Source organism: Mastigoproctus giganteus, chromosome 11 (genome assembly GCF_048544385.1).
Source record: "Mastigoproctus giganteus isolate SK-2022 chromosome 11, ASM4854438v1, whole genome shotgun sequence".
NCBI classification, from domain to species: Eukaryota; Metazoa; Arthropoda; class Arachnida; order Uropygi; family Thelyphonidae; genus Mastigoproctus; species Mastigoproctus giganteus.
The window spans coordinates 32,731,985-32,757,811 of NC_143585.1; the positions used below are offsets into that span (position 1 = coordinate 32,731,985).

General features: G+C 37.1%; 1 protein-coding gene across 2 annotated transcripts in view; it reads right to left on the bottom strand.

Moving 5' to 3' along the window:
* Mgtor (nuclear basket protein megator) overlaps window positions 1-25,827 on the bottom strand; it is a 676,213-nt gene that overhangs the window by 594,331 nt on the left and 56,055 nt on the right. For both annotated transcript variants that reach the window (XM_090385135.1, XM_090385134.1), the window contains exons 6-7: window positions 20,968-21,132; window positions 11,143-11,316 (exon numbers count right to left, since the gene is read on the bottom strand). In XM_090385135.1, the coding sequence (XP_090241261.1) occupies window positions 11,143-11,316; window positions 20,968-21,132 (339 nt within the window). The remainder of the gene's footprint in view (window positions 1-11,142; window positions 11,317-20,967; window positions 21,133-25,827) is intronic.

Below are 25,827 nucleotides of genomic sequence, written 5' to 3' on the forward strand. Positions count from 1 at the left end.
ATAGACGTCACCATTCATGGTTTTGCCCAACACTACCAACAGTCCCAGGCCAAACCATGAAAAACTTATAATTTTAAAATTTATTTAATTATTTAAATTTAAAATTTATAAAAATATTTTCATAAATTACATCGATGAAGTGATAGAAGGCGTGATGTCAAAATTTGCAGATGACGTAAAGATTGGCAAAGTCTTAAATGATCAGTGCCAAGCAGTGCTCCTTCAGGATCACTTGAAAAAACTTCAAAGATTGTCAGAGAAGTGGTTATGTTTTAATGCTGCTAACTGCAAGGTCTTACACTTGGGGAATAGCAACCAAAAAATAAATTATACACTTGGTGGGGTTGAATTAAAAAAAGTGGAGAAAGAAAGGAATCTGGGAGTTACAATACAGGAATATATGAAGTTCTCAAGAGTGTAAACAGGCAGCCAGAAAAGTCCACGGTGTCCGATCAATGATTTATCATGTAGAGAGGGATTCTCAATGGGGTGCGAAAATTGGTATTTGAGGGGCGAAAAATCAAGGTTATTCATGGTTTGTGGCCCACATGTTCAACCCTACCTGACAACATCTTATTCCTTAATAATTAATTTCTCTCATAGGGTTTTCTTTTCCCCTGACACAACTAACTTTTAACATATAGGTACATTGTATTAGGAGTGACTGAGAAAATTTGATAAAAGGAAGATAGTGGGTGTGATTTAATTCAACCACCTTTGCTTTACATAGACATTAAATGCCTAAGTGCTTTCAGAGGTAATGTCTCCGAAATTCTTGCTGTTTGCACCTTTCCAACAGCTGCAATCTTGGCAGAAGCACCTTGGTGAGCGTGGTTTATTTATTTATTCTTTTGTTTCATTGGTCAATATATGAGGTATGGATGGGATGAGGAAATGTTTCAGTCTATTGTTTCTACTTTCAAAGCAAGAATCAGTATTGTTTATTGTTTCCTTGTGGAAGTTGTTTATTTTTTGATCCACAGTGCTTTCGCATTTGTTTGGTAATTTTTTAGGCGCATCGGAATGTATGGCGATAGTGCAGCACTTTTGTCAGTGACAAGGGCTATGAGAGTTAAATAAAAATAATTCATATTTTATTATTTAATTCTTTGTAGTTATGCAATCCATCACAATCATGTCAAGTGCTGGAATGATAAAGTATCAACAGTATTAGCATTAGTAGAGGCATATGATGCAAGAAAACAATTTATGCAGCATCAGCCAAAAAAAAAAAACAAAAAAAAACACACTCCCATTTCACCCCTTCGTTCGTTCCAAATATGTGTTGATAGCCCTAAATTTATTTAGGCTATCAACTTCCACAACAAAGGATAGAAGTCTGTTCCACCAACCAACTACCCGATGGCTACAGGCAAACTTCCGCACATCAGTCCTTTTCCTCAATTTGAATTTATGCCCTCAGGTGATTATTCTGAGGAGGAGGGACAATCCCATCAGCATTGAGCATGCTCAAACCATTCAAGGCTTATTACGTTCTTAGCGTTTTTTCACCAACCTTTCATGGAGTAAAATAAAATTAAAATTAAAATAAAATAAAATAAAACAAAGCAAATCTTGATAACTATATTTACAATAACCTGTATTTACAAAACAAATATACGGATTACAATATTAAAAATATATTAAAACACAAGATTAAAATGCATTAAAATATACTAAGTTAAAAGCGATAAAATCCCGTAGCTTTCAAAGGCTCCAGCCTTCTTCTTCAGCAGTACTCTCTATTATTCAGTACACCTTTAAATATCAGCAGGGTAATGGTAGGCATCACATGTTTCCATTCTCACGTGTTCCGCTCTCTTGCATTGTGGAACCGGAAGTGGCTCGAACGGAAGTCGTACGGAACCGCTCATCCTTTTTTTAGGATAATAGTCTCTAAAAGGGGGTGAATCCGTACACCCCTATCCCTATTAATGTTGGTTGTAGAGCTGATCCGCAAACTCTCGAGCCACTTACGGTCCCAGAACCTATGCGCCCGATCGGTAATAGTGGCATCGTCTGGGGAGATCTGGTGTTGCTTCTCCCAAAAATGTTCGGCCACGGCGGACTTGTCATATTCCGCATTTCTTATTGCTTTTTTGTGTTCCCCCAGACGATCTTTGAGACGACGTTTTGTCTCTCCTACATAACATTCCCCACAATCCGGGCATCTAATATTATATACGACCCCACTAGCATCCTCTTTTTGAATGGGGTCCTTAACTTGAGACACAACTGTGCGCAGCCTACGTCCCGGAAGCTGCACACAGCGTGTCTGATATTTTCTTAATACTCTAGTTATATAATCCGTCAAGCCCGGATAATAGGGAATGTATGCAGTAGATACTGGTATAAAAGATTCATCTCTCCTCTGATTTTCATTAATAAATTTATCTATAATCCTCTGGGGGTAACCACATTTAGTAAGATCCGCCGTGACACGTTCATACTCTGCTTTCCTATCATCGGAGTTACTGCAATGTGATTTCGCTCTATTAATTAGCGTTCTTATCACACTGTTCCTATGATGGCTGGTCAGGGCTGAATTATAATGCGTATATTGCCCTTTACACATCGTTTTTCTAAAGACTTTTGTCTTTAACTGCTGGTCTTCCCTACAGACCAACACATCCAGGAACGGCAGAACTCCTCCATCTTCAACTTCCGATGTAAATTGTATGAATTGGGAGAAGCCATTTAAGATATTCAACACATGATCTTCACTCCCCTTCCGAACAAATGTAAACGTATCATCCACATACCTTTTCCAGGGGCGCATAGGGAGAACACTAGCATTAAATATTCTGGTCTCGAGCTCCTCCATAGCTAGATTTGCTATAATTGCGCTAATGGGGGAGCCCATAGCTGTACCATTAACCTGCTTATATATAATGTTATCAAAAACCATAGTGTTACTTGAGAGGCACAATTCTATACCCTTCTTAATATCTTCTGGATTAAGTTGCGTCCTAGTATTTAGGGTAGTATCCCTCTGTAAAACTATATTTGCACACCACACTCCATGGTCAATAGGAATACAAGTAAATAACGATTTTACATCAAATGATATCATAACTTCATCCTCTTCTATACGCTGGCTCCCAATAAAGTGCACAAATTCTTTACTGTCCTTGATACTATATTCAGAGAGTCCTACTAGTGGAGACAATAGTTTGGCTAGGAAACCCGAAAGTGCGTACGTCGGACTACCTATAAATGAAACTATGGGTCTGAGTGGCACGTCTACTTTGTGGATTTTCGGTAAGCCATAAAACCTTGGCATTTGGCTACCTGTAGCATGTAGTGTCCAATATTGTTCTTTAGAAATCTTATTAGATTTAAGCCAACTCTGCAACATTCCGTTCACTTGTCGCTCCAAACTAAGAAGTGGACTCTTCTGGATAACCTTATAGGTTGTCTGATCTTCTAATAAGCTCAACGCTTTATTCTTATATACTTCTTTATTAAGAACCACCGTTGCTTTGCCTTTATCCGCGGGTAAAATTACAATACTATCATCTTGTTTAAGGTTTCTTAGTGCTAGTTTTTGCTTCACATTAAGATTGGAAGGAGCACTCTTAGCTTGACTAAGGATAGCTGCTATTTTCACTCGAGCTTCATTAGCTATATCTACGGGAAGTTTATTTATGGCCCTTTCCACACCCATTGCAATTTCTGCAACGGGTATTCTGGGCGGTACCATGGCAAATTTTGGTCCTAGATTTAGGACCTCCAACTGCTCTTTAGTTAGTTGTTTATTACTCATATTAATTACAAAATCCTTAGTGATATTATCATTATTGCCTCTCACCTTACTTTGTTCTTTAAGCCTGTCGAACTTTCCTATTTGTCTCCGTCTATAGCTATCAGAAATATGCTTTACTTTAGCTGTCACTACACTAATCACACCCGATAGGTGCATCGGTGTCAATATATCCCTTATTCCTTCAAAGCACTGTCTTTTTTTTTTTTTTTTTTTTTCTTTCCTAATATTATGTAAGTCCCTATGTAATTTTCCAATCCATATATTTAAGATCTTCTTATGATACCATAAGAAGATCTTAAATATATGGATTGGAAAATTACATAGGGACTTACATAATATTAGGAAAGAAAAAAGACAGTGCTTTGAAGGAATATTGTAATATTGTAATTAATATTGTAATCCGTATATTTGTTTTGTAAATACAGGTTATTGTAAATATAGTTATCAAGATTTGCTTTGTTTTATTTTATTTTATTTTAATTTTAATTTTATTTTACTCCATGAAAGGTTGGTGAAAAAACGCTAAGAACGTAATATGAACATACCCAACCTCAGAGGCCTATTTAAGGAGTCATTCAAGGCTTTATACACCTCAATCAGATCAACTCGCTGGGGCGCTTCCGTAGCCAGGTGGGCAGGAGCAGCAGTGTGTAGCACACGTTTCTTGATTAGACCGGGGTTCGAGCCCATGACCACCAAATACAGAGGATGCAGAAAGGTCATGGAATGACCATCGCATATACCCGGAGCAATATGGCCTTAGTTGCTAATGCTCCGCAAAAACCATACAACTACAACACCTCGCCGGTGCCTAGTCTCAAGACACAGTAATTTGCAAAACTTAAGCCTTTCTTTGTAAGAGCAACCCTTTGTTCCATTCACTAATCTTGTTGCCCTTCTCTGTACTCGTTCCAACAGCTCTACATCCTTCTTAAATGAGGCCTCCATACCTGTTTACAGTACTCAAGGTGTGGCCTGACCATTACCTTATACAAGGGGATAATCACCTCCTTATCCCTGCAAGAAAAATTGCTGTATATCATTGATAAGACACCATGAGCTACTATTGCAGACTGTCTGCACTGCTAAGAAAACTTCATATCTGCCTGCACAATTATCCCCAGGTCCTTTTCATTCTCTACCACTGTCAGTGTAGTACCACAGAGTTGATACATTACGCTGGGGTTACTGCTTCCCACATGTAGTACTTTACACTCGTCAAAGTTAAGCTTCATTTGCCACATCTCAGCCCATCTGCTCAACTTTTCTAGATCCTGTTGCAGTGGCGTACTGTCATTAGTGTCCTTAACAACCCAGTCAACCTTCATATCATCTGCAATCTTGGACATTAAGCTTGATATACCATCATCGATATCATTTATAAATACAGAAAACAACAATGGACCCAACACTGAGCCCTGAGGGACTCCACTAATAACATTAGTCCACGATGAGCAGTATCCATTGATTACCACTCTCTGTATTCTCCCACTCAACCATCCCTTTATCCATAGCAGCAATTTGCCTCCAATGCCACACTGCTCCAATTTGTGCAGCAGTCTTCCCTGTGCAACAGTATCAAAAGTCTTTCTAAGATCCAAATATATCATATCAAAGTTATTCCTTGCATCCAGTTCCTTTGTGACATCATAATATCCAATCAAATTGGTCAGGCAAGACTTTCCCTTAACAAAACCATGCTCTGTCCAAGCTATAACTGAAGTCTTGTCTATATGATCCTGCAGTGCTTCTTTAACCAGTGCCTCCATTAATTTTCCTGGAACAGAAGTTAAAATAACAGGTCTATAATTACTTGTGTTTCCATGTGATCTTCCTTTGTGAATTGGGATAACATTTGCACATCTCCAGTCCATGGGTACCTCCCCCGAGTCCAAGGAAGCTCTCATAATTATGGCTAAGGTTTTGCTTACTTCCTTTGCTGCCGCCTTTAATATAACTGGCTAGATCTCATCCACCCCAGGTGCCTTTCTTATGTTTATCTTTAACAATTTCTTCTCCACTTTCCTCTTTTTTTTTTGTTAGTTGTTGGCACATCGACTTCTGTGGCCATAATTCACCTCCCATCCCAAGGTTTTTGCACTACTCTGATCCAAGCCCAAGGCGGGATTCGAACCCACGACCTTTCGGTTGCCAGGCAAGCACTTTACCCACCCGGCTAGCCCGGTCGGCCACTTTCCTCTCAGTTATTACAAAATCATCTAGCTAACTGCCAGAGTTTAATTCACCTCTGGCATTCCCCTACCTGAATAACTCCTCATGTGTGAATGTAGATGCAAAATACTCATTTAGTTTGTTAGCCCCCTGAGCAGGATCATCAACAGTTGAAACACCAATATCCAGTGGACCAATCTGATTCATCACTTTCCTTCTAGAGTTTATATAGGTAAAGAACTCTTTGCTGTTTTTCTTTGCATCCTTTGCCAAAGATTTCTCATAATCTGCCTTTTCCTGCCTAATCTCCTTTGTGACTTGGTTACAGACCAGCTTATATCTATCATAGGCTTCCATGTCACCCATTAATTTATATGTATCCCATGCATTTTTCTTTTTGTCGCCGAACGTTGAAAGCCAATTTCCGCAGGTTCATTGATGTAGAAAGCTGTGGGTGGGTCAGGACCCTATGCCTGCCCCAAGGCTGAATGATAAATGATTTTATGTGTTAACTTAAAAGTCTGCCACATGCCTCATTAGTTCATCTGATATCCATTTAGGCCTAAACCTTGAACAATATTTCTTAGTTGGTATGTAAAGCTTAGTAGCTTCCAGAATAAATTCTTTGAATGCCTCCCATTTTGAATTTGCTGTTGGTAACATCATCAGTTGGTCCCACTGTATAGAATTTAAATACTGTCTCAGATCACAGTAGTCGCCTTTACGAAAGCAAAAACCCTTCCCTTTACTCCTGATGGTAGTTACCTCTTTGAGTAAATCCCACTTCAGCACATTGTGATCACTGCCACCTAGTGGTTCCTTTATCTGCAGATTCTTAATGCATGAAGAATCACTACTGATAATCAGATCAAGTGTAATACTCCTGCTAGTTGCCTCCAGAACATGCTGATGTAAAAAACAATCATCCAATAAATCCACAAAAGCCTTGCTAGGGTGTGAGTGACCAACCCACAAATTCTAGTCAATATCTGGGAAATTAAAATCCCCCATTATAAGACTCTCTGATTTACTGGCTATTTCCCTGTACAGTTTCTTATTATACTCATCAGAGTCATTAGGCCTATAAAACACTCCTACTCTCAATTTTGATCTCCCAATGCTTACGTCACACCAAACTTGACTCGACACTGCACTGTCTAGCGATGTTGACTGGCTTCACTTCCTTGGGTTTCACGTGTTTCTTAACTAATAACATAATCCCTCCTCCCTTCCTATCCTGTCTATCCTTCCTGTACACATTGTACTCCCCAAATTCTAGTTCTGCATTCCTTATATCTGTGTGACACCACGTCTCTGAAATCCCAACAATATCTGCCTTTGATGTTTTGACCAACACCTCAAATTCATCAAATTTATTTACCAAACTCCTAGCATTGGTGTACACACAAGTATACGTGCACCTGTTCCTATTCTTACACAGCCTGTGTATTTTCTTGTTTCGCAATGACTCCCAGCAGTCTCTAGAATCCCCTGCACCTTGTTTTCCAGGCTACTAATTCCAACAGAAGCAGTGCAAGAATCACTTTCACCTCTGCCAGCAGCTATTGTTAATTTATTAGTCTGTGTATCCCCACAAGCTAGCAGTTTTCCGATCCACCTAACACTGCCTCGATAGCATCAGCAAATATTCTTGCACCCTTTCTATTTAAGTGTATCCCATTTGCCTCATTTGGATATAGCAGTGAGTTCAAATGATAAATCTGGCCATGTATTCTAAAACAGTATGGACTATTTCCAAGTGGTGATTTAATCTCTGCCCCCACTGATGCGAACGCCATTGCTTAGTTGTACTCTCGTATATGTTCTCTGTAGTTATTTGCTTCATGTATATCCCTGTAACCTGCTCTAGTAATCGAGTAGGAGTCTCAGACAGTGGTTCGAGTGAAACTTATCCGTTACGACAGCATTTAGTGTATTTATTCGATGTGTTCAATTCATGTCCTCAATATCTTGCATTGCAATACTCACAGTTGTAACACATATTTCCTATGTCATGCTCTTCCACATTAATTACAACTTGTTGATTATTTGCATCTGGCACTCCTATTTGACTAGTCCTACAGCTTTTCGCCCATCTTCTCATTTCCAATCTTTCTTCTATTTCTTCAATGTTTTCTATTCGTCTTCGTAGTCATATAGTCTCGTTTCGATCTCTTATTACACCTCTCCACTAATGTTTCATTAGCATTTCTTCTACATTTTCTCAAAATTCTTGCACACTGTTCAGCTGTTTTTACACTTCTTAAAACTTAGAATGATTTATTAAAATTTAAGACAGATAAAATATGCAGTTAAGATAAACATACATTTATAGCTTTCAGGAATAAGTTGCCTTTCTTCATTCGAAAAATGTTAGTACAAAAATTAATAAAGAATGCCCAGTATGGTGGTCATGCAAGGTGAACAGCATGAATGGGTGCTGGCAACAATTAGCAGTTGGAAAATTTGGGCAGTATACCTAAGCATTTTATATATATATAGATTTCTCATTGAAAGCATTTTATATATATATAGATTTCTCACAAGAACATATATTAATCAATGTTAAAATATTTAACCATGATTAATGTCTGCATAAGATAAGAACAGCTAACAATACACCCTTTGTTTTCACAGCAGCAAGTTTTTCATCATTTTATAATACACTGTGCAAGCTTCTTGTTTAACAGTCAAAGAAGAATGCTGAACTTCTAGATTTTCAGCAATTGTTTTATATCTTTTCATGCCTCCATCGTGACATACAACGTGCTTCAGCGAGCAAAGCAGCCCTACTTGCCGACCTTAAGGCTCTGATTCCCGACCCTATTTACACCAAGGTAATCAATACTTTATGTTACCAGGCCGTCAGAGAATCAGATCGTTATTGTGCCCGACAGAAACATAAGTTCAATACTTTAATTAATGAATCCCATCAATTTCGGCGCCAGCGTAATGCCCCTCTCACAAATTGCACGGATTTCGTATTGAACCTAATCAGCAAGCAGTTATCCGCAGAACAAATAAACTTATTGACCCTTGGCATGACATTTGCCGTTCTTCCAAAGCACCCACCGATCACCGACATCGCCTTGGGTGTGGAAGCAAGCTTATCACACCTCCCAGAAGATGTAGCCAACACAATCCGCTTAAAGACTGCAGCAGTTCTACACCATGCCCGCCCCGTCTCTTCAAACCTCAGCCGTATACAGATTTCTACCCTCAAGGCACTGAAACGGGATTCATCAATCGTCATTCTACCGGTGGAAAAAGGCCGTCGTACGGTTGTAATGAACCACACTGATTACATGGCGAAAGCCTTACTGCTCTTACGAGACACTACCATCTATAAACCCTTAACCATCAACCCCAACAGGGCTTTGGAACGATGGGAGTCAGAGGTGAATATCCTCATCAACACTTGGCTGAAGCAAGAGAAAATCACACAGTCAACCCGTAATCACCTCCGTGCCTCCGGGTGTCAGATCCCACGGTTTTACGGCCTGCCGAAGGTGCACAAAGAAGGCACACCACTAAGACATATTGTATCCTGCTGTGGATCACCGACTTAAGAGCTGTCTAAATTTGTCTCGAGACTTCTTTCTCCTCTAGTTGGCAAGACCACCTACACCGTCTCCAACAGTGTTGAGTTCATAGAAAGGATCCGCACTATATCCATCTCGCAAGATCAAGTCATGGCATCGTTCGATGTCGTATCACTCTTTACCTCCATCCCAGTGGAACTTGCCATCTCTTGTGCAAAACAACTCTTGGATAATGATGGAACCCTGAGCGACAGAACTAGACTGACGCCCGATGACATTTCCGCCGCCCTCAGACTGTGCTTAACAGGGGGTGCAATCATGTTTAATGACTCGATCTACCAGCAGATACATGGCACAGCCATGGGTTCCCCTGTCAGCTCGGTCACAGCAAACATCGTGATGGAGGAGTTAGAGGGACGTGCGTTTACACACGCACCAGATCACATCGCCTTTTGGTGTCGCTATGTAGACGATGTGTTCGTTCCCTAGAGACTCAGGTCAGCGACTCCTAACCCACCTCAACTCACTATCGCCCTTCATAAAATTCACGATTGAGCTGGAGTCGAACAACTCTATACCATACCTAGATACACTTGTCCGGCGCGAAGACACTTGCTTGAAGACGGCAGTTTATCGTAAGCCTATGTGTGCTGGCCAATTTACCAACTTCCAGTCAGCACACGCATGGGGCCACCTCCTCTCAACTGCCCGAACCTTGCTAACTCGCGCCTGGACACACTCCAGCTCCGCAGATGAAAGACGCAAAGAGATCACCAGAGTCAAAGTAGACCTTACGAGGTGTGGCTACCCCATCGACGTCCTTGACAGGTGTGATCTACAAGCACGCGACAACGTGACGACCAACAGCAACGCCAACAGTGACGAGTCATCCACGAGGGCATTCATCCCATACTACCCCAACCTGTCACAGCAGATCGGTAGAATCCTAAAATCGCATGGGATAAAGTGCATCCAACTCCCAGGCAAGAAACTACGTTCTCTCCTTTCCAACATAAAAACACCTGTCCCCACCCTTCTACAGAGTGGTTTGGTCTATCGCATCTCTTGCCGTGACTGCACGAGCTGCTACTTTGGAGAGACTGGACGTCGACTCGAGAAACGTCTCTCAGAACATAAAAGGGCGATCCGTTTGGCAGATGTAGAACACTCAGCTATCGTCGAGCATGTCTGGACAACCCACCACGACATCGACCCACACCGCGATGTCGTGGTTCTGGACAGGTCCCACCATTACCTGAGGCGTACCTGGTTGGAATCGCTAAATATAAAATGCTCGGACACCGCTTTGAACAGGAACAGTGGTTGTCAAGTTAACCCCATCACAGAGTCAGTAATTCTATCCATAGACAAACGCTGGCCACGTCACCACCATACGTCACAGCCACAAACATCAACAAACAATTAACCACGTGCCTCACGCACCATCCTGGCAGTGCATCTCTATTCCAACTGCCATTCAAGTATTTTAATCCGATGAAGGCTGCCACCCAGCCGAAAGCTAATTTATTTATTGTAGTTTTATTAATGCTCTGTGTAACAAAATAAAAATAAATTTTCACACTGTGCAAGGTCAACACTAAAACCAAATGAAAACAACTGCTGAACGTGTGAGAGAAATTTAGACAGTTGCCTGAAATTTACCTTAAATAGATCCACAAGTTTTATCTGTGCTCGCAGTTCAAGATTAAATTGTTCTTCTGCATGAGTATGGGTTTCATTCATTTCTCGCAATCTCTCTGCAAGTGCTTCAATTCTTCGGTCCTTCTCTTCACTTTTCTTTTTCAGATCACTAACCTGACTTTGAGCAGCATGGAGCTAAAAAACATTTAATAAAAATTATCCTTATAAAAATAAAATTAATGCATTTTTTTTTATTCAAATTAATTCAAAACAAAACAGAAAACCTAAATTTCAAAGAATAAGCCTTGTAATTCCTGTAACATACAGCAGTTTTAAACCAGTTAAAATAAAATTCTCTTCTTTGGTTTCTTCTTCTCCTTATTCACATCAATACTTAGATAATTCTTCTGTGTCGTTATCTATCATTAATAAATAATACATTACCTTCAATGTTGTCCATGACACTGGATATTCATAACTTTGTCCATCTTCTAATAATGGACTTGAGAGATGTCTCCCCCAAAATATAACCCAATTTAACAAACTGAATAACCAGTAAAATAAAAACAAATTAGCAAACTTTGCTTAAACTAGTAGCATGCTAAGATGATTTTCTGAACTGAAGTATCAAACAAATTACCAGTTCAGCATTTTTAAATTGCAATAATAACCAAATATTCGAATGTTTCAGGTTAAAGCATTAAAGCTGCCAAATGTAAAATTATTTAGCATTTGAGTATTTTTCAATGCAGAAAATTTAAGATCTTCAATGATTTACAGATCAGTAACATATTAAAAGCACCATCTAGCTTTTGTGATTGTGTGTGTGTGTGTGTGTGTGTGTGTGTGTGTGTGTGTGTGTGTGTGTGAGAGAGAGAGAGAGAGAGAGAGAGAGAGAGAGAGAGAGAGAGAGAGAGAGAGAGAGAGAGAGAGAGAGAGAGAGCATGACATGATTTTGCATCATGTAAGCAATCTTAAAACAAGACAATTTTAAAATTCAGCTATTATCAATGGGTAAATCCTAAGATGAGATACCTACAAAAATGAGAAATCTGATGAATAAATAAAGCAAATTGCAAATGTCTCTTTTATGTGGACAGGTTACAGAAAAAGTAAAATTCAAGTGCCAAAGAAATATTAACCCACCATCATTGGCACAGATAAATTTATATATCAAACAATGCACACACACACGTGCACACACACACAACAGTATTTTAAAAACTTTCCAAAATTCCATATAAGTTCAGTACAGCGTAACGGTCAAAATATTTGGAGGATAGTTAATAGCCCCAGTGTTCTCCCCAGGACCTATCGAATGGATGCACCACCCGATGAATTTAACTGAACGCCCGGGTAAAATTTAAGCGATTCTCACGGTACTACTCACTGATCTCCATAAATTTTAATTCAAACATACTATGCAATCGAGGTCAATGCGACACAAGCATATAATGTAAAATTATGCAATTAAATTTTTGCTCTTTTTCCACTTAAGTCACATTTATAATTAATAGAAAATTTTATGATATTGCGAAGTATTATACTTCCCCACCTGGCTGGCAAAATTTTCTGAGAACACTGACCCCATTTCTGCTTTCAGAATGTTTTGTTAACAGACTCAGCTATGGTTGCTGCCACAGTACACTGAATAATTTACAGCACTGACATTTGCTGCTTTCTACAACAACAAAAACTGCTTGCAGGGATTAAAAACAAGACACAAAACACCATGGGGTTTCAAATTTCCTGCAGCAATGAAACACTGCAATGAAACAATTTCAGCAATGAAACAAAATAAACTTTTCTTGTAGCAAAGTTTAACAGTTTTCTTTTTAGTTTTTTTAGAGAAGGTGTGTGTGTGTGTGTGTGTGTGTGTGTGTGTGTGTGTGTGTGTGTGTGTGTGTGTGTGTGTGTGTGTGTGTGTGTGTGTGTGTGTGTGTGTGTGCGCATGCGCACACACATGTACAGATGCACTGTTCATTTTATTCAAAACTGTTTTAGGAAAACACACTAAAAAGACTGATATTAAAAAAAACTTTGTAATTTTTTTGCAAAAACTTTATTATCATAGCTAACAACATGGCAATTTATTTTTAAAGTAGTAATGGCATTAGTGATAAATAACACTTTTAGTATTAGTAACGGCCAAATAGTGCAAGGAAGCATATGGCTTATGCTACACCAGACAAAAAAATTAATAATAATAATAATGAGAAGAAAGTTTTAAAAAATAAATAATTAATAAAATAAAAGGAAATAGACATTTCCCTCCTCCCGTAGGTAACTATCCAGCTGACTTTGAATTTCCTCAAACTGTCACCCATGTAGGTAACTTATTTCATTAATTTATATCTAGCTGGCTAAAATACAAATAAAAAAAGTTTAAATATCCCCCCCCCCCCCGTAACTTGAATTTATGGCCCCTAGTTCTAGAATCATTTATAATCATGAAAATTTTGTCCTCATTCATTTTACTTATGCCTCTCAGAGCCTTAAACACCTCAATCAAGTCTTCTCTAAGTTGCCTAGTTTCCAAACTGCAACCCACATATTCAAAGATCTCACCAGGTGAGTTACCCGTTTTTGGACCCTTTCAAGAAGCTCAATATCTTTCTTTAGTGCAGTTTCCATACTTGAATGCAGTATTCCAAGTGTGGTCTAACAATAGTCTTATATAATGGGATTATGGCACCCTTATCTCTGCTAGCAAATGTTCGATAAATCATTGATAAGACACCATAGGCCTTCCTTACAACCTTGTCTACAATGCTAAGAGAACTTAAGATGTCTGACTGCATCGTAACACCCAAGTCCCTTTCCTCCGTTACTGGCTTTAGTTCAACTCCACCAAGTGTATAAGTTATTTTGGAGTTATTGTTCCCCAGGTGCAATACCTTACACTTTACTGGATTAAAGCACACCTGCCATTTTTCTGCCCATTCCTTTTATCACTTATTTAAGATATGAGACAAAAAAAAAAAAAAAAAATCCAATTGAAATATTCACATGCAGAAATGTTACAAATTTTTGAAGAATGGTATAGGTTAAACTAGTATGCACCAGAAATTCAACACAAGTTATGGTAGAGAGTGAAAAAATAATTTTTTAAATTTTATTAAGTGTCCACTATACAGAAGAATCCACTGTGAAGAGGTCACTGTGGATTTTAATCGAAAATTAAGAGGTAATGAAGATTTTAGGGCAAACACAGGTTGGCCGAAAAACTTAAAAACAGGTTGGCTGATCACAGTATACATGATCTAGATATTCGAGGTGAAACTTTCTGCAGATGGATCAGCAGTGGCGTCCTTTAAAAGGAAGTTTGCTCCAGTTATAGCAAATTAAAAGAAAGAAAACATTTATAATGTTGATGAGACAGGCTTATTGTGGAAAGCATTACCGAGAAAAACCCTAGCCACTAAAAGAGAAATGCCCGCACCAGGTTTTAAAATGAGAAAAGAGCGAGTTACAATTGCTATGTATGCAAATGCTATTTGCACAGATTGTCTATGCTTGTTATCGCTAAGTTGAAAAAACAGAGCATTTAACAATCTTTCTAATTTTCCTGTTTTGTATAAAAATCGTAAAAATGCCTGGATGGATGTTTCTGTTTTCCGAGATTAGTTTATAATTTTTTTTATTTAATTAATCTTGATAATTTAATTTAATTGTAAGGTAAGATTAAATTTATTTTCCTTAAGTTCGATTATCCGAAAAATTTGGCTATCCGGAAGAGGTCTGACATCGATTATTCCCGATAACTGATGGTCTACTGTATTTTACAATTATATAGAAACTGTACACTTTATAAGTTGGAACAGGTTGGAATCACAGGGAAAATCCTTAGATGGACAGCTGAATGGCTTCAGGGCAAGAAGCAGAGGGTTGTGATAAATTTCCCACTTTTTACATCAACCCAATTCCTCAGATTGGGTTGATGTAATTAGTGGGGTTCCTCAACGATCAGTATTAAGACCACTGTTGTTTTTGATTTTCATAAATGACATCGATGAAGGGATAGAGGGCGTGATGTCTAAATTTGCAGATAATGTAAAGATTGGTGGGGTAGTTAAGGATCACTGCCTAGCAAAGCTTCTTCAGAATAATCTAGACAGACTTCAGGAACAGTCAGCAAAATGGCAGCTATGCTTTAATCCAGCAAAGTGTAAGGTATTACAACTAGAGAACAGTAACTCCAAAATAACTTATACACTTGGTGGAGTTGAATTAAAGCCAGTAGTGGAGGAAAGGGACTTGGGTCAGACATGAAGTTCTCTGAGCATTGTAGACAGGTTGGAAGGTCCATGGTGTCCTATCGATGATTTATTGAACAATTGCTAGTAGAGATGAGGATGTCATAATCCCAATATATAAAGCTATTGTTAGAGCACACTTGGAATACTGTGTTCAAGTATAGAGACCGCACCTAAAGAAGGACATTGTGCTGAAAGGGTCCAAAGACTGGTAACTCGCCTGGTGAGATCTTTAAATATGTAGGTTGCAGAGCTTGGAAACTAGGCACCTTAGAAAACACTTGATTGAGGTGTTTAAGGCTCTGAGAGGCATAAGCAAAATGAATGAGGACAAAAAATTTTTATCGTTATAAATAGGGGACCATAATTTCAAGTTATGGGGGGACGTGTTTAGACTGGATTACAGGAAGTTTTATTTTAGCCAGAGAGTTATAAATTACTGGAATAAGTTACCCACATGGGTGGCAGAGGCTGACAGTTTGGGGAAATTCAAAGGTCACCTTAGGTGGAGGGAAACCATAGATTGTCTATTTCCTTTTCTCTTATTATTATTTTTTTTTTTATTTCCTTCTTCTTGTTATTATTTTATTTTTATTCCTATTTTTTATTTGTTTTTTATTATTTTATTTTATTTTTTTGGCTGGTGCAGCATAAGCCATAGGCTTTCTTACACCATGTGGCCATTGCTAATACGAACAAAATACAACCTGATCCTCAAAACAGATGATAGTACTAAATATGTGATGATATACTAAGTCATTTGCTTTTGTACACTTTGAAGAAACTTAGTCTTATGTTTAGTGCCATGCTACCAAATTACTATCCAGAAGCATCAATTTCAAAGTGTCCAACACAGCAAATAAGCAAAATCATAATTGGCAAAAAATTTGCAATCGATAGGGTTCAGATTTTTATGTATTATCATATTCATTTTTTGTTTAGATAAAGGCATGAAACTTAGTGGGTCGATGTTACATGTTCTGAGGATCCTAAAGAAGTGCATTTGTAATTTCATATTTCACACATTAGGTCATAATTTCAAAAAAATATGAAATATCATATATAATAGCATATTTTATACTTGTTGACATAAAATTTTCATATTTCGTCTTATGATAATCGACAAATTATTTATCAAATTGATTTAAAATATATTTCTATAAAAACGCGGGAATTTACATTTAATCATTTCACATTTCAGTGTGGGCGGGCACAAGCGGCTAAATCTCAAAGTTATTTTGATTCACTTACAATGACACTGTAGCGTGATTTTAACTATTTGAAAAATTTAAGCTATTTGAAACTAATTTGACAACTTTACAGTAGTTTTGCCTTATACAGAGTTCAACAAATTATTTGTTCAACTTATTTTATACAGTAGAAACTTCAGCTGTTGGCGAAATGAAGCCAAAATTGAGCAAAATTTAGCTTTTTAGAAAATGGATTTCTTCTGTGGTTAAAGAAGAGTCTAAAGACACATACCAAATGGATGGAAAAATAATACATTGCAAGGCATGCAATAAAGAGGTACATAAATTAATTAATTACCTGGTAATAGATCTATCATAATTTTTATTTTTCGATGCTGAATATATATGGACATTCCAAATTTAATGCTCATGCATATTTAGTTTTTTCATACAATTTTTCGCATAAATCGGAAAATAATAATTTTTATAATAATCTTAAATAACTATATAAATACTTTTTTAAGGTTCCGTGGGCAAAAGTATCCCAATTACAACAGCATAATGTTACTGCTTTGCATGAAGCAAACATAAGGAGAAGGAGAATTTCAGGGGTGCATACTACACAGTAGCTGCTTACTGCAGAAAACCAAAAAAACACCAGATCCATTCTTTGCCGATTTATGCCAAGAAATGGTTGCCACAAACATTCCTTGGAACAAAGTGAACAATCTGGGAAATAGAACTTCTTGGAAAAATACTGCTCCCAAAAAATTCCTGACAAATCAACGTTACGGAAAATTTACCTTGAGGACATAAATCGGTATGCTCTCATTGATTTTATTAAATTATTAATTATATGATCAGAGACTGAATGCTGTGTAGGCTATATTTTAATTAGTTTCTTTATTTACCTACTTGCAGTGTCTAAACAATATTCGCAAAGATACTGGAAGCAGCTGTGTGTGGGGTTCAGTTGATGAAACCACAGATTGTTAAGGCAGATATGTAGCTAATTTTATTGTAGGAAAGCTTGATTTAGATGGACCATCTAAATCGTATCAAAGGTTCTGGATAAAATTAATCATGCAACTGTTGCTAGATTTCTTAATGATTCTCTCGGTAAGCACCATATCTCTGTGATCAACTGATCATTGCTACATTGGAATGAGTCTACATAGTTAAAATTAAACGAAAATTAATATTTTTGTATTTTTACTTATTATTTAATTATTTAAAATTACTGATGATATATTAAGGATTCCTTATGTGCTGTGATGTAACAACTAGATCATAAGTATAGCGTAGCTTAATTTTCAGCACTCACCTCATATTAATCCGCTTGGTTTGATGAAACTTATAACAGGTACATAGTAGTTATAAAACTTTTAAATTCTGATTAGTAGCTATCCGTAACTTAGTGTAATTATGAATTTTTAAAAATTATGAGCTTTAAAACGTGTTAAAATTTGCCTAAGAAAGGAAAGTACACATTCCATTCTATAGTTGTCTTATTAAATTCATGTATTAAAAATTAAAATGAGGTAAAAGCTGATGGTTTCGAAAGTCGCTCGTGCGACTTTTGAAACCGTCCTCAGTTAGCTTTAGTGGAAAGAGAAGAACACACAAAGCATGTTATATACTGGTTAAGTTCTCAAAATGCATTTCAGTGCACATGGAAACTTTATACGTACTAAATTCCAAATAGGGGAGAAGTTGATTCGAACTTTCATGTTTAATATGTTGAACAATGTGTGGCACTTAAACCACTCAATGACAAGAACCTCATTTTGAAGAATTTTATAACTAGAATTCAGTTTAACTACTGTATTACCGAATCGATGCATGGATTATGATTACAAGATTGAACGTGTTGTGTTAATTCTGTACCCAATAAATTAGATTTGAAGCTATTAAAGTGGTAGTAGGCACGTGTGTTTGAAATTTTTGAAGTCCCAAATTTAGCTGTTGTACTACCAATGTAACATGCTTGACAATCTGATTGACATCTAATCAAATATATAATGTTATTATAATCCTGTGTCGTATACTCATATGTTGTCCTGTATGAATTAAATTTAGAACCTAATTTATTATAAGATGTAAATATTAACTTGATCTTCAAATAGGCCTCTGGGGTTGGGTATACTCATACTATGATTTTTAGTGTTTTCCACCAACCATGGAATAAAACGAAAGACGAAAAAACCCAAATTTTTAAAATATTTAATATTTACAATAAATTATTAACAAACAAAATATTACTAATAGTAATTTTAAAATAAAACAACTGTGATATACAGGATAATAATAAAATACCGAATTTAAAATGCAATAAAATATACAGGTTAAAAGCGCTAAAATACTAACTGAAGCTTTCAAAGGCTTCTGCCTTCTTTCTCAACAGTGTAATTTCTGTTTTTGCGGTGCATCATTAAATACCAGCAGGTTCACGGTGCATCTCACGTGAACGCGTACTGTTCCAGTCAGAACCGGAAGTGGCTCGGGAGCGTTTCAGGCAAAAACGTTCATCCCCTCCAAGGATTACCGCCTCAAAGAGGGGATGAATACGTGTGCCCCTATCTCTATTTATATTTTTCTCAGTAGAACTAATTCGCAAGCTCTCGAGCCACTTGCGGTCCCAAAATCTATGCGCCCGATCAGTGATGACCGCTTCATCTGGGGAGATTTGATGTTGCTTCTCCCAGAAATGTTCAGCTACGGCGGATTTTCCATAGTCTACATTTCTTATCGCATTTGTGTGCTCCCCCAGACGATCTTTGAGACGCCGTTTTGTTTCTCCCACATAACACTCCCCACATTCCGGGCATTTAATACTGTATACGACCCCACTTATATTTTCATTTAAGACAGGGTCCTTCACCTGTGACACGATTGTGTGCAGCTTCCTGCCTGGGAGCTGCACACAACGTGTCTGGTAATTCCTTAATACGTGAGCTAAACGCTCGGATAAACCCGGATAGTAGGGAATGTATGCGTGGAGGGCAGAGTATAAGTGAGTCCTTCACGCCAATAGCCACCGCATACATTCCCTACTATCAGGGTTTATCCGAGTGTTTAGCTCGCGTATTAAGGAATTACCAGACACGTTGTGTGCAGCTCCCAGGCAGGAAGCTGCACACAATCGTGTCTGCACAAAATATAAGTGGGGTCGTATACAGTATTAAATGCCCGGAATGTGGGGAGTGTTATGTGGGAGAAACAAAACGGCGTCTCAAAGATCGTCTGGGGGAGCACACAAATGCGATAAGAAATGTAGACTATGGAAAATCCGCCGTAGCTGAACATTTCTGGGAGAAGCAACATCAAATCTCCCCAGATGAAGCGGTCATCACTGATCGGGCGCATAGATTTTGGGACCGCAAGTGGCTCGAGAGCTTGCGAATTAGTTCTACTGAGAAAAATATAAATAGAGATAGGGGCACACGTATTCATCCCCTCTTTGAGGCGGTAATCCTTGGAGGGGATGAACGTTTTTGCCTGAAACGCTCCCGAGCCACTTCCGGTTCTGACTGGAACAGTACGCGTTCACGTGAGATGCACCGTGAACCTGCTGGTATTTAATGATGCACCGCAAAAACAGAAATTACACTGTTGAGAAAGAAGGCAGAAGCCTTTGAAAGCTTCAGTTAGTATTTTAGCGCTTTTAACCTGTATATTTTATTGCATTTTAAATTCGGTATTTTATTATTATCCTGTATATCACAGTTGTTTTATTTTAAAATTACTATTAGTAATATTTTGTTTGTTAATAATTTATTGTAAATATTAAATATTTTAAAAATTTGGGTTTTTTCGTCTTTCGTTTTATTCCATGGTTGGTGGAAAACACTAAAAATCATAGTATTAACTTGATATCTGTATTCTTAAAAATCTGTAGAAGCTGTCTAGCATATTGTTGATGGTATAAAGGGCGATATGGGGTCTACGGCGATATGGGGTCTTAATGTTGTCAGGGCTATTAATACTATTATGGATTTTAGTAATGGTTTCTTTTATTAGTTGTAATGGATATTTCCTATCGATAATTTTTTTAGTGAGGTATTGCAATTCTACGGATAGATCTGCTTGTGTGTTACTATATTTAATAGCATTATATATCTGATTATAAAGAACTGCTTTTTTGATGTATAGAGAATGGTGTGAGTATCGATTAATAATTGTACCGATTTTATATACAGTGAGATTTAGAAAATTAATTTTATTATCGGTTTCTACTTCGAGGATAAAATTGAGTCTCTCATGCATTGTATTAAATGTTTTGAATAAAGAGTCAATAGTTAACGAAGAAAAAGTACTTCAATCTTTTCCTCTTGGTATCAAATTGTATATGAGATACACAGACGTCCTTTTAATAGATAATAAAACAACTATTGACTTACTTCTTCCACTTTCTCTTCAAGCTCTGTTTGCAGTTCCAACACTGAAGTTGACTTTTCTTTCCTCAAAGTAAGAATTTCGCGGCTTTTAAGTGCCACTTCCTGATTCAGTGATTCCATCTCTTTAACCACAAGTTCCTTTTCTTGTTCTGTACGTTTCAGCTGGTGCTGAAATTTTATTCCAAAAAAAACCATTAAACACTGCAGAGAAATTATGTAAATGAATCTGATGATTTATTGGAATAAAATATTAATAAAATAAAATAAAAGGAAACAAACGAAACACAAGAAATAAGAAGTTTGTTAATGTATAGTTAATGTTAATGTAGTGCAGCATCATGACAACTCGTCGTGAAGGCAGAGCACAATATGAGAAAGAGCAAATGATGCCCACAACAACTACTTTGTAGTTTTTTTAAGTGTCTATGGTGTATCTAAACACCGATATTATATAGTTAATGTATATAGTGCATTACATTTCGAGAACATTAGCTTTTCATTTCTTAGATGAATTGTTTTTTCTTTTGCTGTGACTGATAGGATCTTACAAATCAGCAAATGGCAACAAACATAAGCTGCTTCAGCTACAATAAAGGGTATATGGATAGCCTACGTATAAGAAAAGAAAAAAAAAAAAAAAAAAAAGAAAGAATAATTGCCAGATTGCTATTGGTCCAATTTTAATAAAATATGGAACAGTCTGACATATCTTTCTAGACGAGCCAAATATAAAATTTCATGAAAATCTACCCACTGGCAATCCAGTTATTACTTGTAGAGAGAGAGACAGGGAGACGAATGGACATGGTGAAGACAAATATGTGCTTATACATAACTTATCATGCCTAATAAGTATGTCTTATACAAGAGTTGTCCCATAGCCACTGTAGAAGAAACACTGACAGTAAGAGGTGAGACAATCACAGGTGATGAAAAAAAATTTTTTTTCCAATAAAAAATGCTTTTTTTACACTCTTAAAAGATTCATTCTTTCATTAAAACTTGGCAGACATTTAGAAAGCGAATGCATATTAAAAGCATTAATATAAAAATCAAACTAAAAATCTGAATATCTGGAATGCTTCCTATGCTGTAGCTTCACTGCTATATTGAAGTTATCAAAATTAGCAAACTGATGTTCCTTAACAGTGTTCTCTAAATCTTGAGTACTAGAAAAAGTACTGGTCTCTGATCCTCTAACTATAATCATTAAGCCTTAGCCAGAAGACCAGAGACCAGTGCTATAGTTTGTCCACTTTTTTAGTAAAAGAGCTATAAACACCTACAAACAATATCTGTAATGTAGTACAATTCTGATATACTCCATCTTGTTATAGTGTGGTTTCAGATATGGCATGCTCGTGATCATCATCATCATTATCAGCCATTTTCAATCCACTGCAGGATGAACGCCTCTCCAGCAACTTTCCAGTTCCTTCTGTTTTGAGCACTGGCCATCCATTTACTACTCAAAAACTCATGAATTTCATCTATCCATCTCCGCCTTTGTCTTCCAGGTTTTCTTCTAGCTCCTCTTGGGTACCATTCTGTTATTTTCTTAGTCCATCTGTCATCATGTCTTCTAGCTATGTGTCCTGCCCAAGACCATTTTAGTTCTTTAGTTTTGATAAGAATGTCCTTTACTTGAGTTTGCTGCCTAATCCATGTGTTTCTCTTCTTATCTAACAGTCTGATTCCCAATATAATTCGTTCCATTCTTCGCTGTGTAGTTCTTAGCTTCTCTTCCATTCTTTTGGTGAGTGCCCAAGTTTCACTTCCATAAGTCATGGTGGGGAGTATACATTGATTCATTATTTTACGTTTCAGACAAACTGGGATATTGCTCTTCAGTATGTGACTATATTTCCTGAATGCTATCCATCCAAAATTTATTCTTCTCTTGACTTCCAGCCATTTATCATTATTACAGCTAATAACTTGTCCCAGATAAGTATATGACTCCACCTTTTCAATTACTGCTCCTTCAATCATTATTTCCCTTTCCGTGGCATACTTGTTCATCATTACTTTTGTTTTAGCCATATTCATCTTTAGTCCAAAATCCTTACTAACTGTGCATAACTGATTAAGATTTTCCTCTAATTCTTTGGGATCGTGGCTTATGACCACAATGTCATCTGCAAATCGTAAATGGTTTAGGTACTCTCCATTCACATTGACTCCTTTCTGCGACCAGTCTAATCTTCTGAAAGCTTCCTCAAGGGCAGCAGTAAACAGCTTCGGAGATATTGTGTCTCCTTGTCGAACTCCTTTCTCGATTTTAAATTTCCTACTGTCTTTGTCTAGTCTAATAAAGGATGTAGCACTCTCATATATTTTCTTCAAAATCATAATATATGGAGTATCTATGCCCTGTCTTTCCAGTGCCCCAAACATTGCCTTATGCTGTATGGAGTCAAATGCCTTTTCATAATCCACAAATGCCAGGCATAATGGTGTTTTATATTCATTTGCTTTCTCCATTAGCTCTGATATTACGTGAAGGTGTTCCATAGTTGAGAATCCTGTCCTAAAGCCAGCTTGCTCTTTCGGTTGATTCTCATCAAGTATTCTTTCTAATCTGTTAGTAATGACCCTTGTGAACAACTTGTAGATATGGGATAACAAGCTAATTGGTCTATAATTTCCAATTTCTGATTTATCTCCTTTCTTATGCAGCAAAACTATGATTGCATTATTCCACTGCTTAGGCATCACACCTTTTCTAATGCACTTTGTGAAGAGCCTTGCCAGTTTTTGTGTTATGTCTCTTCCTCCCAATTTTAACAACTCTACAGTAACTTCATCTTCCCCCGGGGCTTTCCGATTCTTCATTTTCTTCAATGCATGTTCTACCTCATCAGGAAGAATATCGGGTATGTCGTATGTGTTGCTACTTTGCAATCCATCTTCCCCACTGCTGGTATCATTCCCTCGCTCCTTGTATAATTCTCTATAGTAGTCTTCTGCTATTTGAATTATGCCTTCTCTGCTGTTTATAAGTACACCATCGCTATTCTTCAGTTTCAGTATCATTTGTCTTTCTGTATTACTGCTCATGGCTGCTGATTTCAATCCTTTGTTTTCCCTTAATGCTTGTTCTACTTTTCTTGTGTTAAATCTTCTTATGTCCTCTCTGAGTCTCTTTCTAATGGCTTTGCATAACTCAGTATACTCAATTTTCTCCCTGTCAGTGTTTTTCTTGCTCTTCATTTGTCGTCTTTGGTTCATCATGACAAGTGTTTCTTGACTAATTTTTTCTTCTTTGGATTTCTGTTTCCCTATAGGTTTCTTGGGCTTTATCACTTTCAGAAAGTTGTAATATTCCTCGTCGATATCTTGGTCCTGAGCAGTCTGCAGAAGCTCAAACTTGTTCTTAAGTTCCAGTACATACTGCTTTTTCTCCTCCTCTGTTATCTCAAAGACCTTTGTATTATTTACTCGAGTCAGTTTTTTCCTTTTTGCTCGTGATCATATCTCCCTAAACAAAGGTTAAAAAAAATAATAAAACATATGCAGTTTATGAGAAAACACTAATTTTTGACTATAGCAATTAGAAAAGTAAACATCAGTACTCTCAGAAGGGATCCCGATACTATAGTTGTTTTCTCCAAGGGAGGAAGATAAATGTTCACATTAAGAAATGTAATAATTCATAAAGAAGAAGGATGATGAAATGGAAATGAATGAATGTTACTAGGCAATAAGATTCATCACTTTTCTCTCCTACCTCACCCAAACTATGGTGCAATAAGAAAATACACTAAACACTAATTACACATGTGAACATTCGAAATAAACATTTGCCTCTGAGAGGAAAACTGGCCACTACATATGTTCATCATGGTATATTCAGTTACATGGTAAATTTTGTAAACAACAAATGATATCCTTTTCTAGACTACAGAATTACATTTAGTAGCAAAACGATAAATGGCATAATTGCATGCCATTTATCGTTTTGCATGCATGTTACTGACTACACAGTAATGGATTTAGTTCTTGCATAGAGTCCATTTTGTATAAAAATGAAATTACACACATCTACCTGCATAAAGTGTGTGTGCATGCATGGTTTGTGTTTTAATGAATTAACTTTGAAATGCATGCAAGCGAGTGTTAGCTTTTTTTTCCTTGCACCTCACATATAGTAATTTTGAGGCCTCCAAATTCTGATACCCTAAGAGCAGCTACTTACACTTAAATCTGTCATTGTGGCTGAAGTTAGCATCCTCGATAAATATCCTGCACTATGAAGTTTTGCTTGTACTGGTTTTTGCCATGTATGAAGATTGCCATGATTGCTAATTAACTCGAAGGAAACTTATTACAGGAAAAGTTTGTTTGTTTTTTTTTTCTATAATGGTAAGAAAATGTCCTATTCTTTTAGAGTTAAAGCTTTACATTTCATCTGTTGTTTATTTTTCCACAGCTCTACAATCCAAAGTTTTGAAAGGGATTTCAGAAAGAACCACCATTTGATTGTTTCACATTAACCAATATACCATTCAATTTGTTTGTTTGCAAGCTACATCTTTCTGAAAATAACTGCATTATTGAATTTTGATATAATTTATTCTTATTAATGTTGATGCAATTTATTCTTATTATGCATCTGCCAAATTGCAGCATCAACTGGAGAAAAGGAAAGAAGACAGGCAATGTTTATGATGCAATTAAATGGAACAACCACTGCAGCACATGCTGAAGAACACCATAGTAAATGCAGCTCTTTAGACGACTGAACAATAAACTGTACAGTTATCATACTCCTTTATGAAGCTCACAGAAAGCTAAGTGGTTCCTTGTTGCCTCTTGGTAGTGATGCACAGTAACCTACTGGCTTAAAGGTGGTAAGTGTTC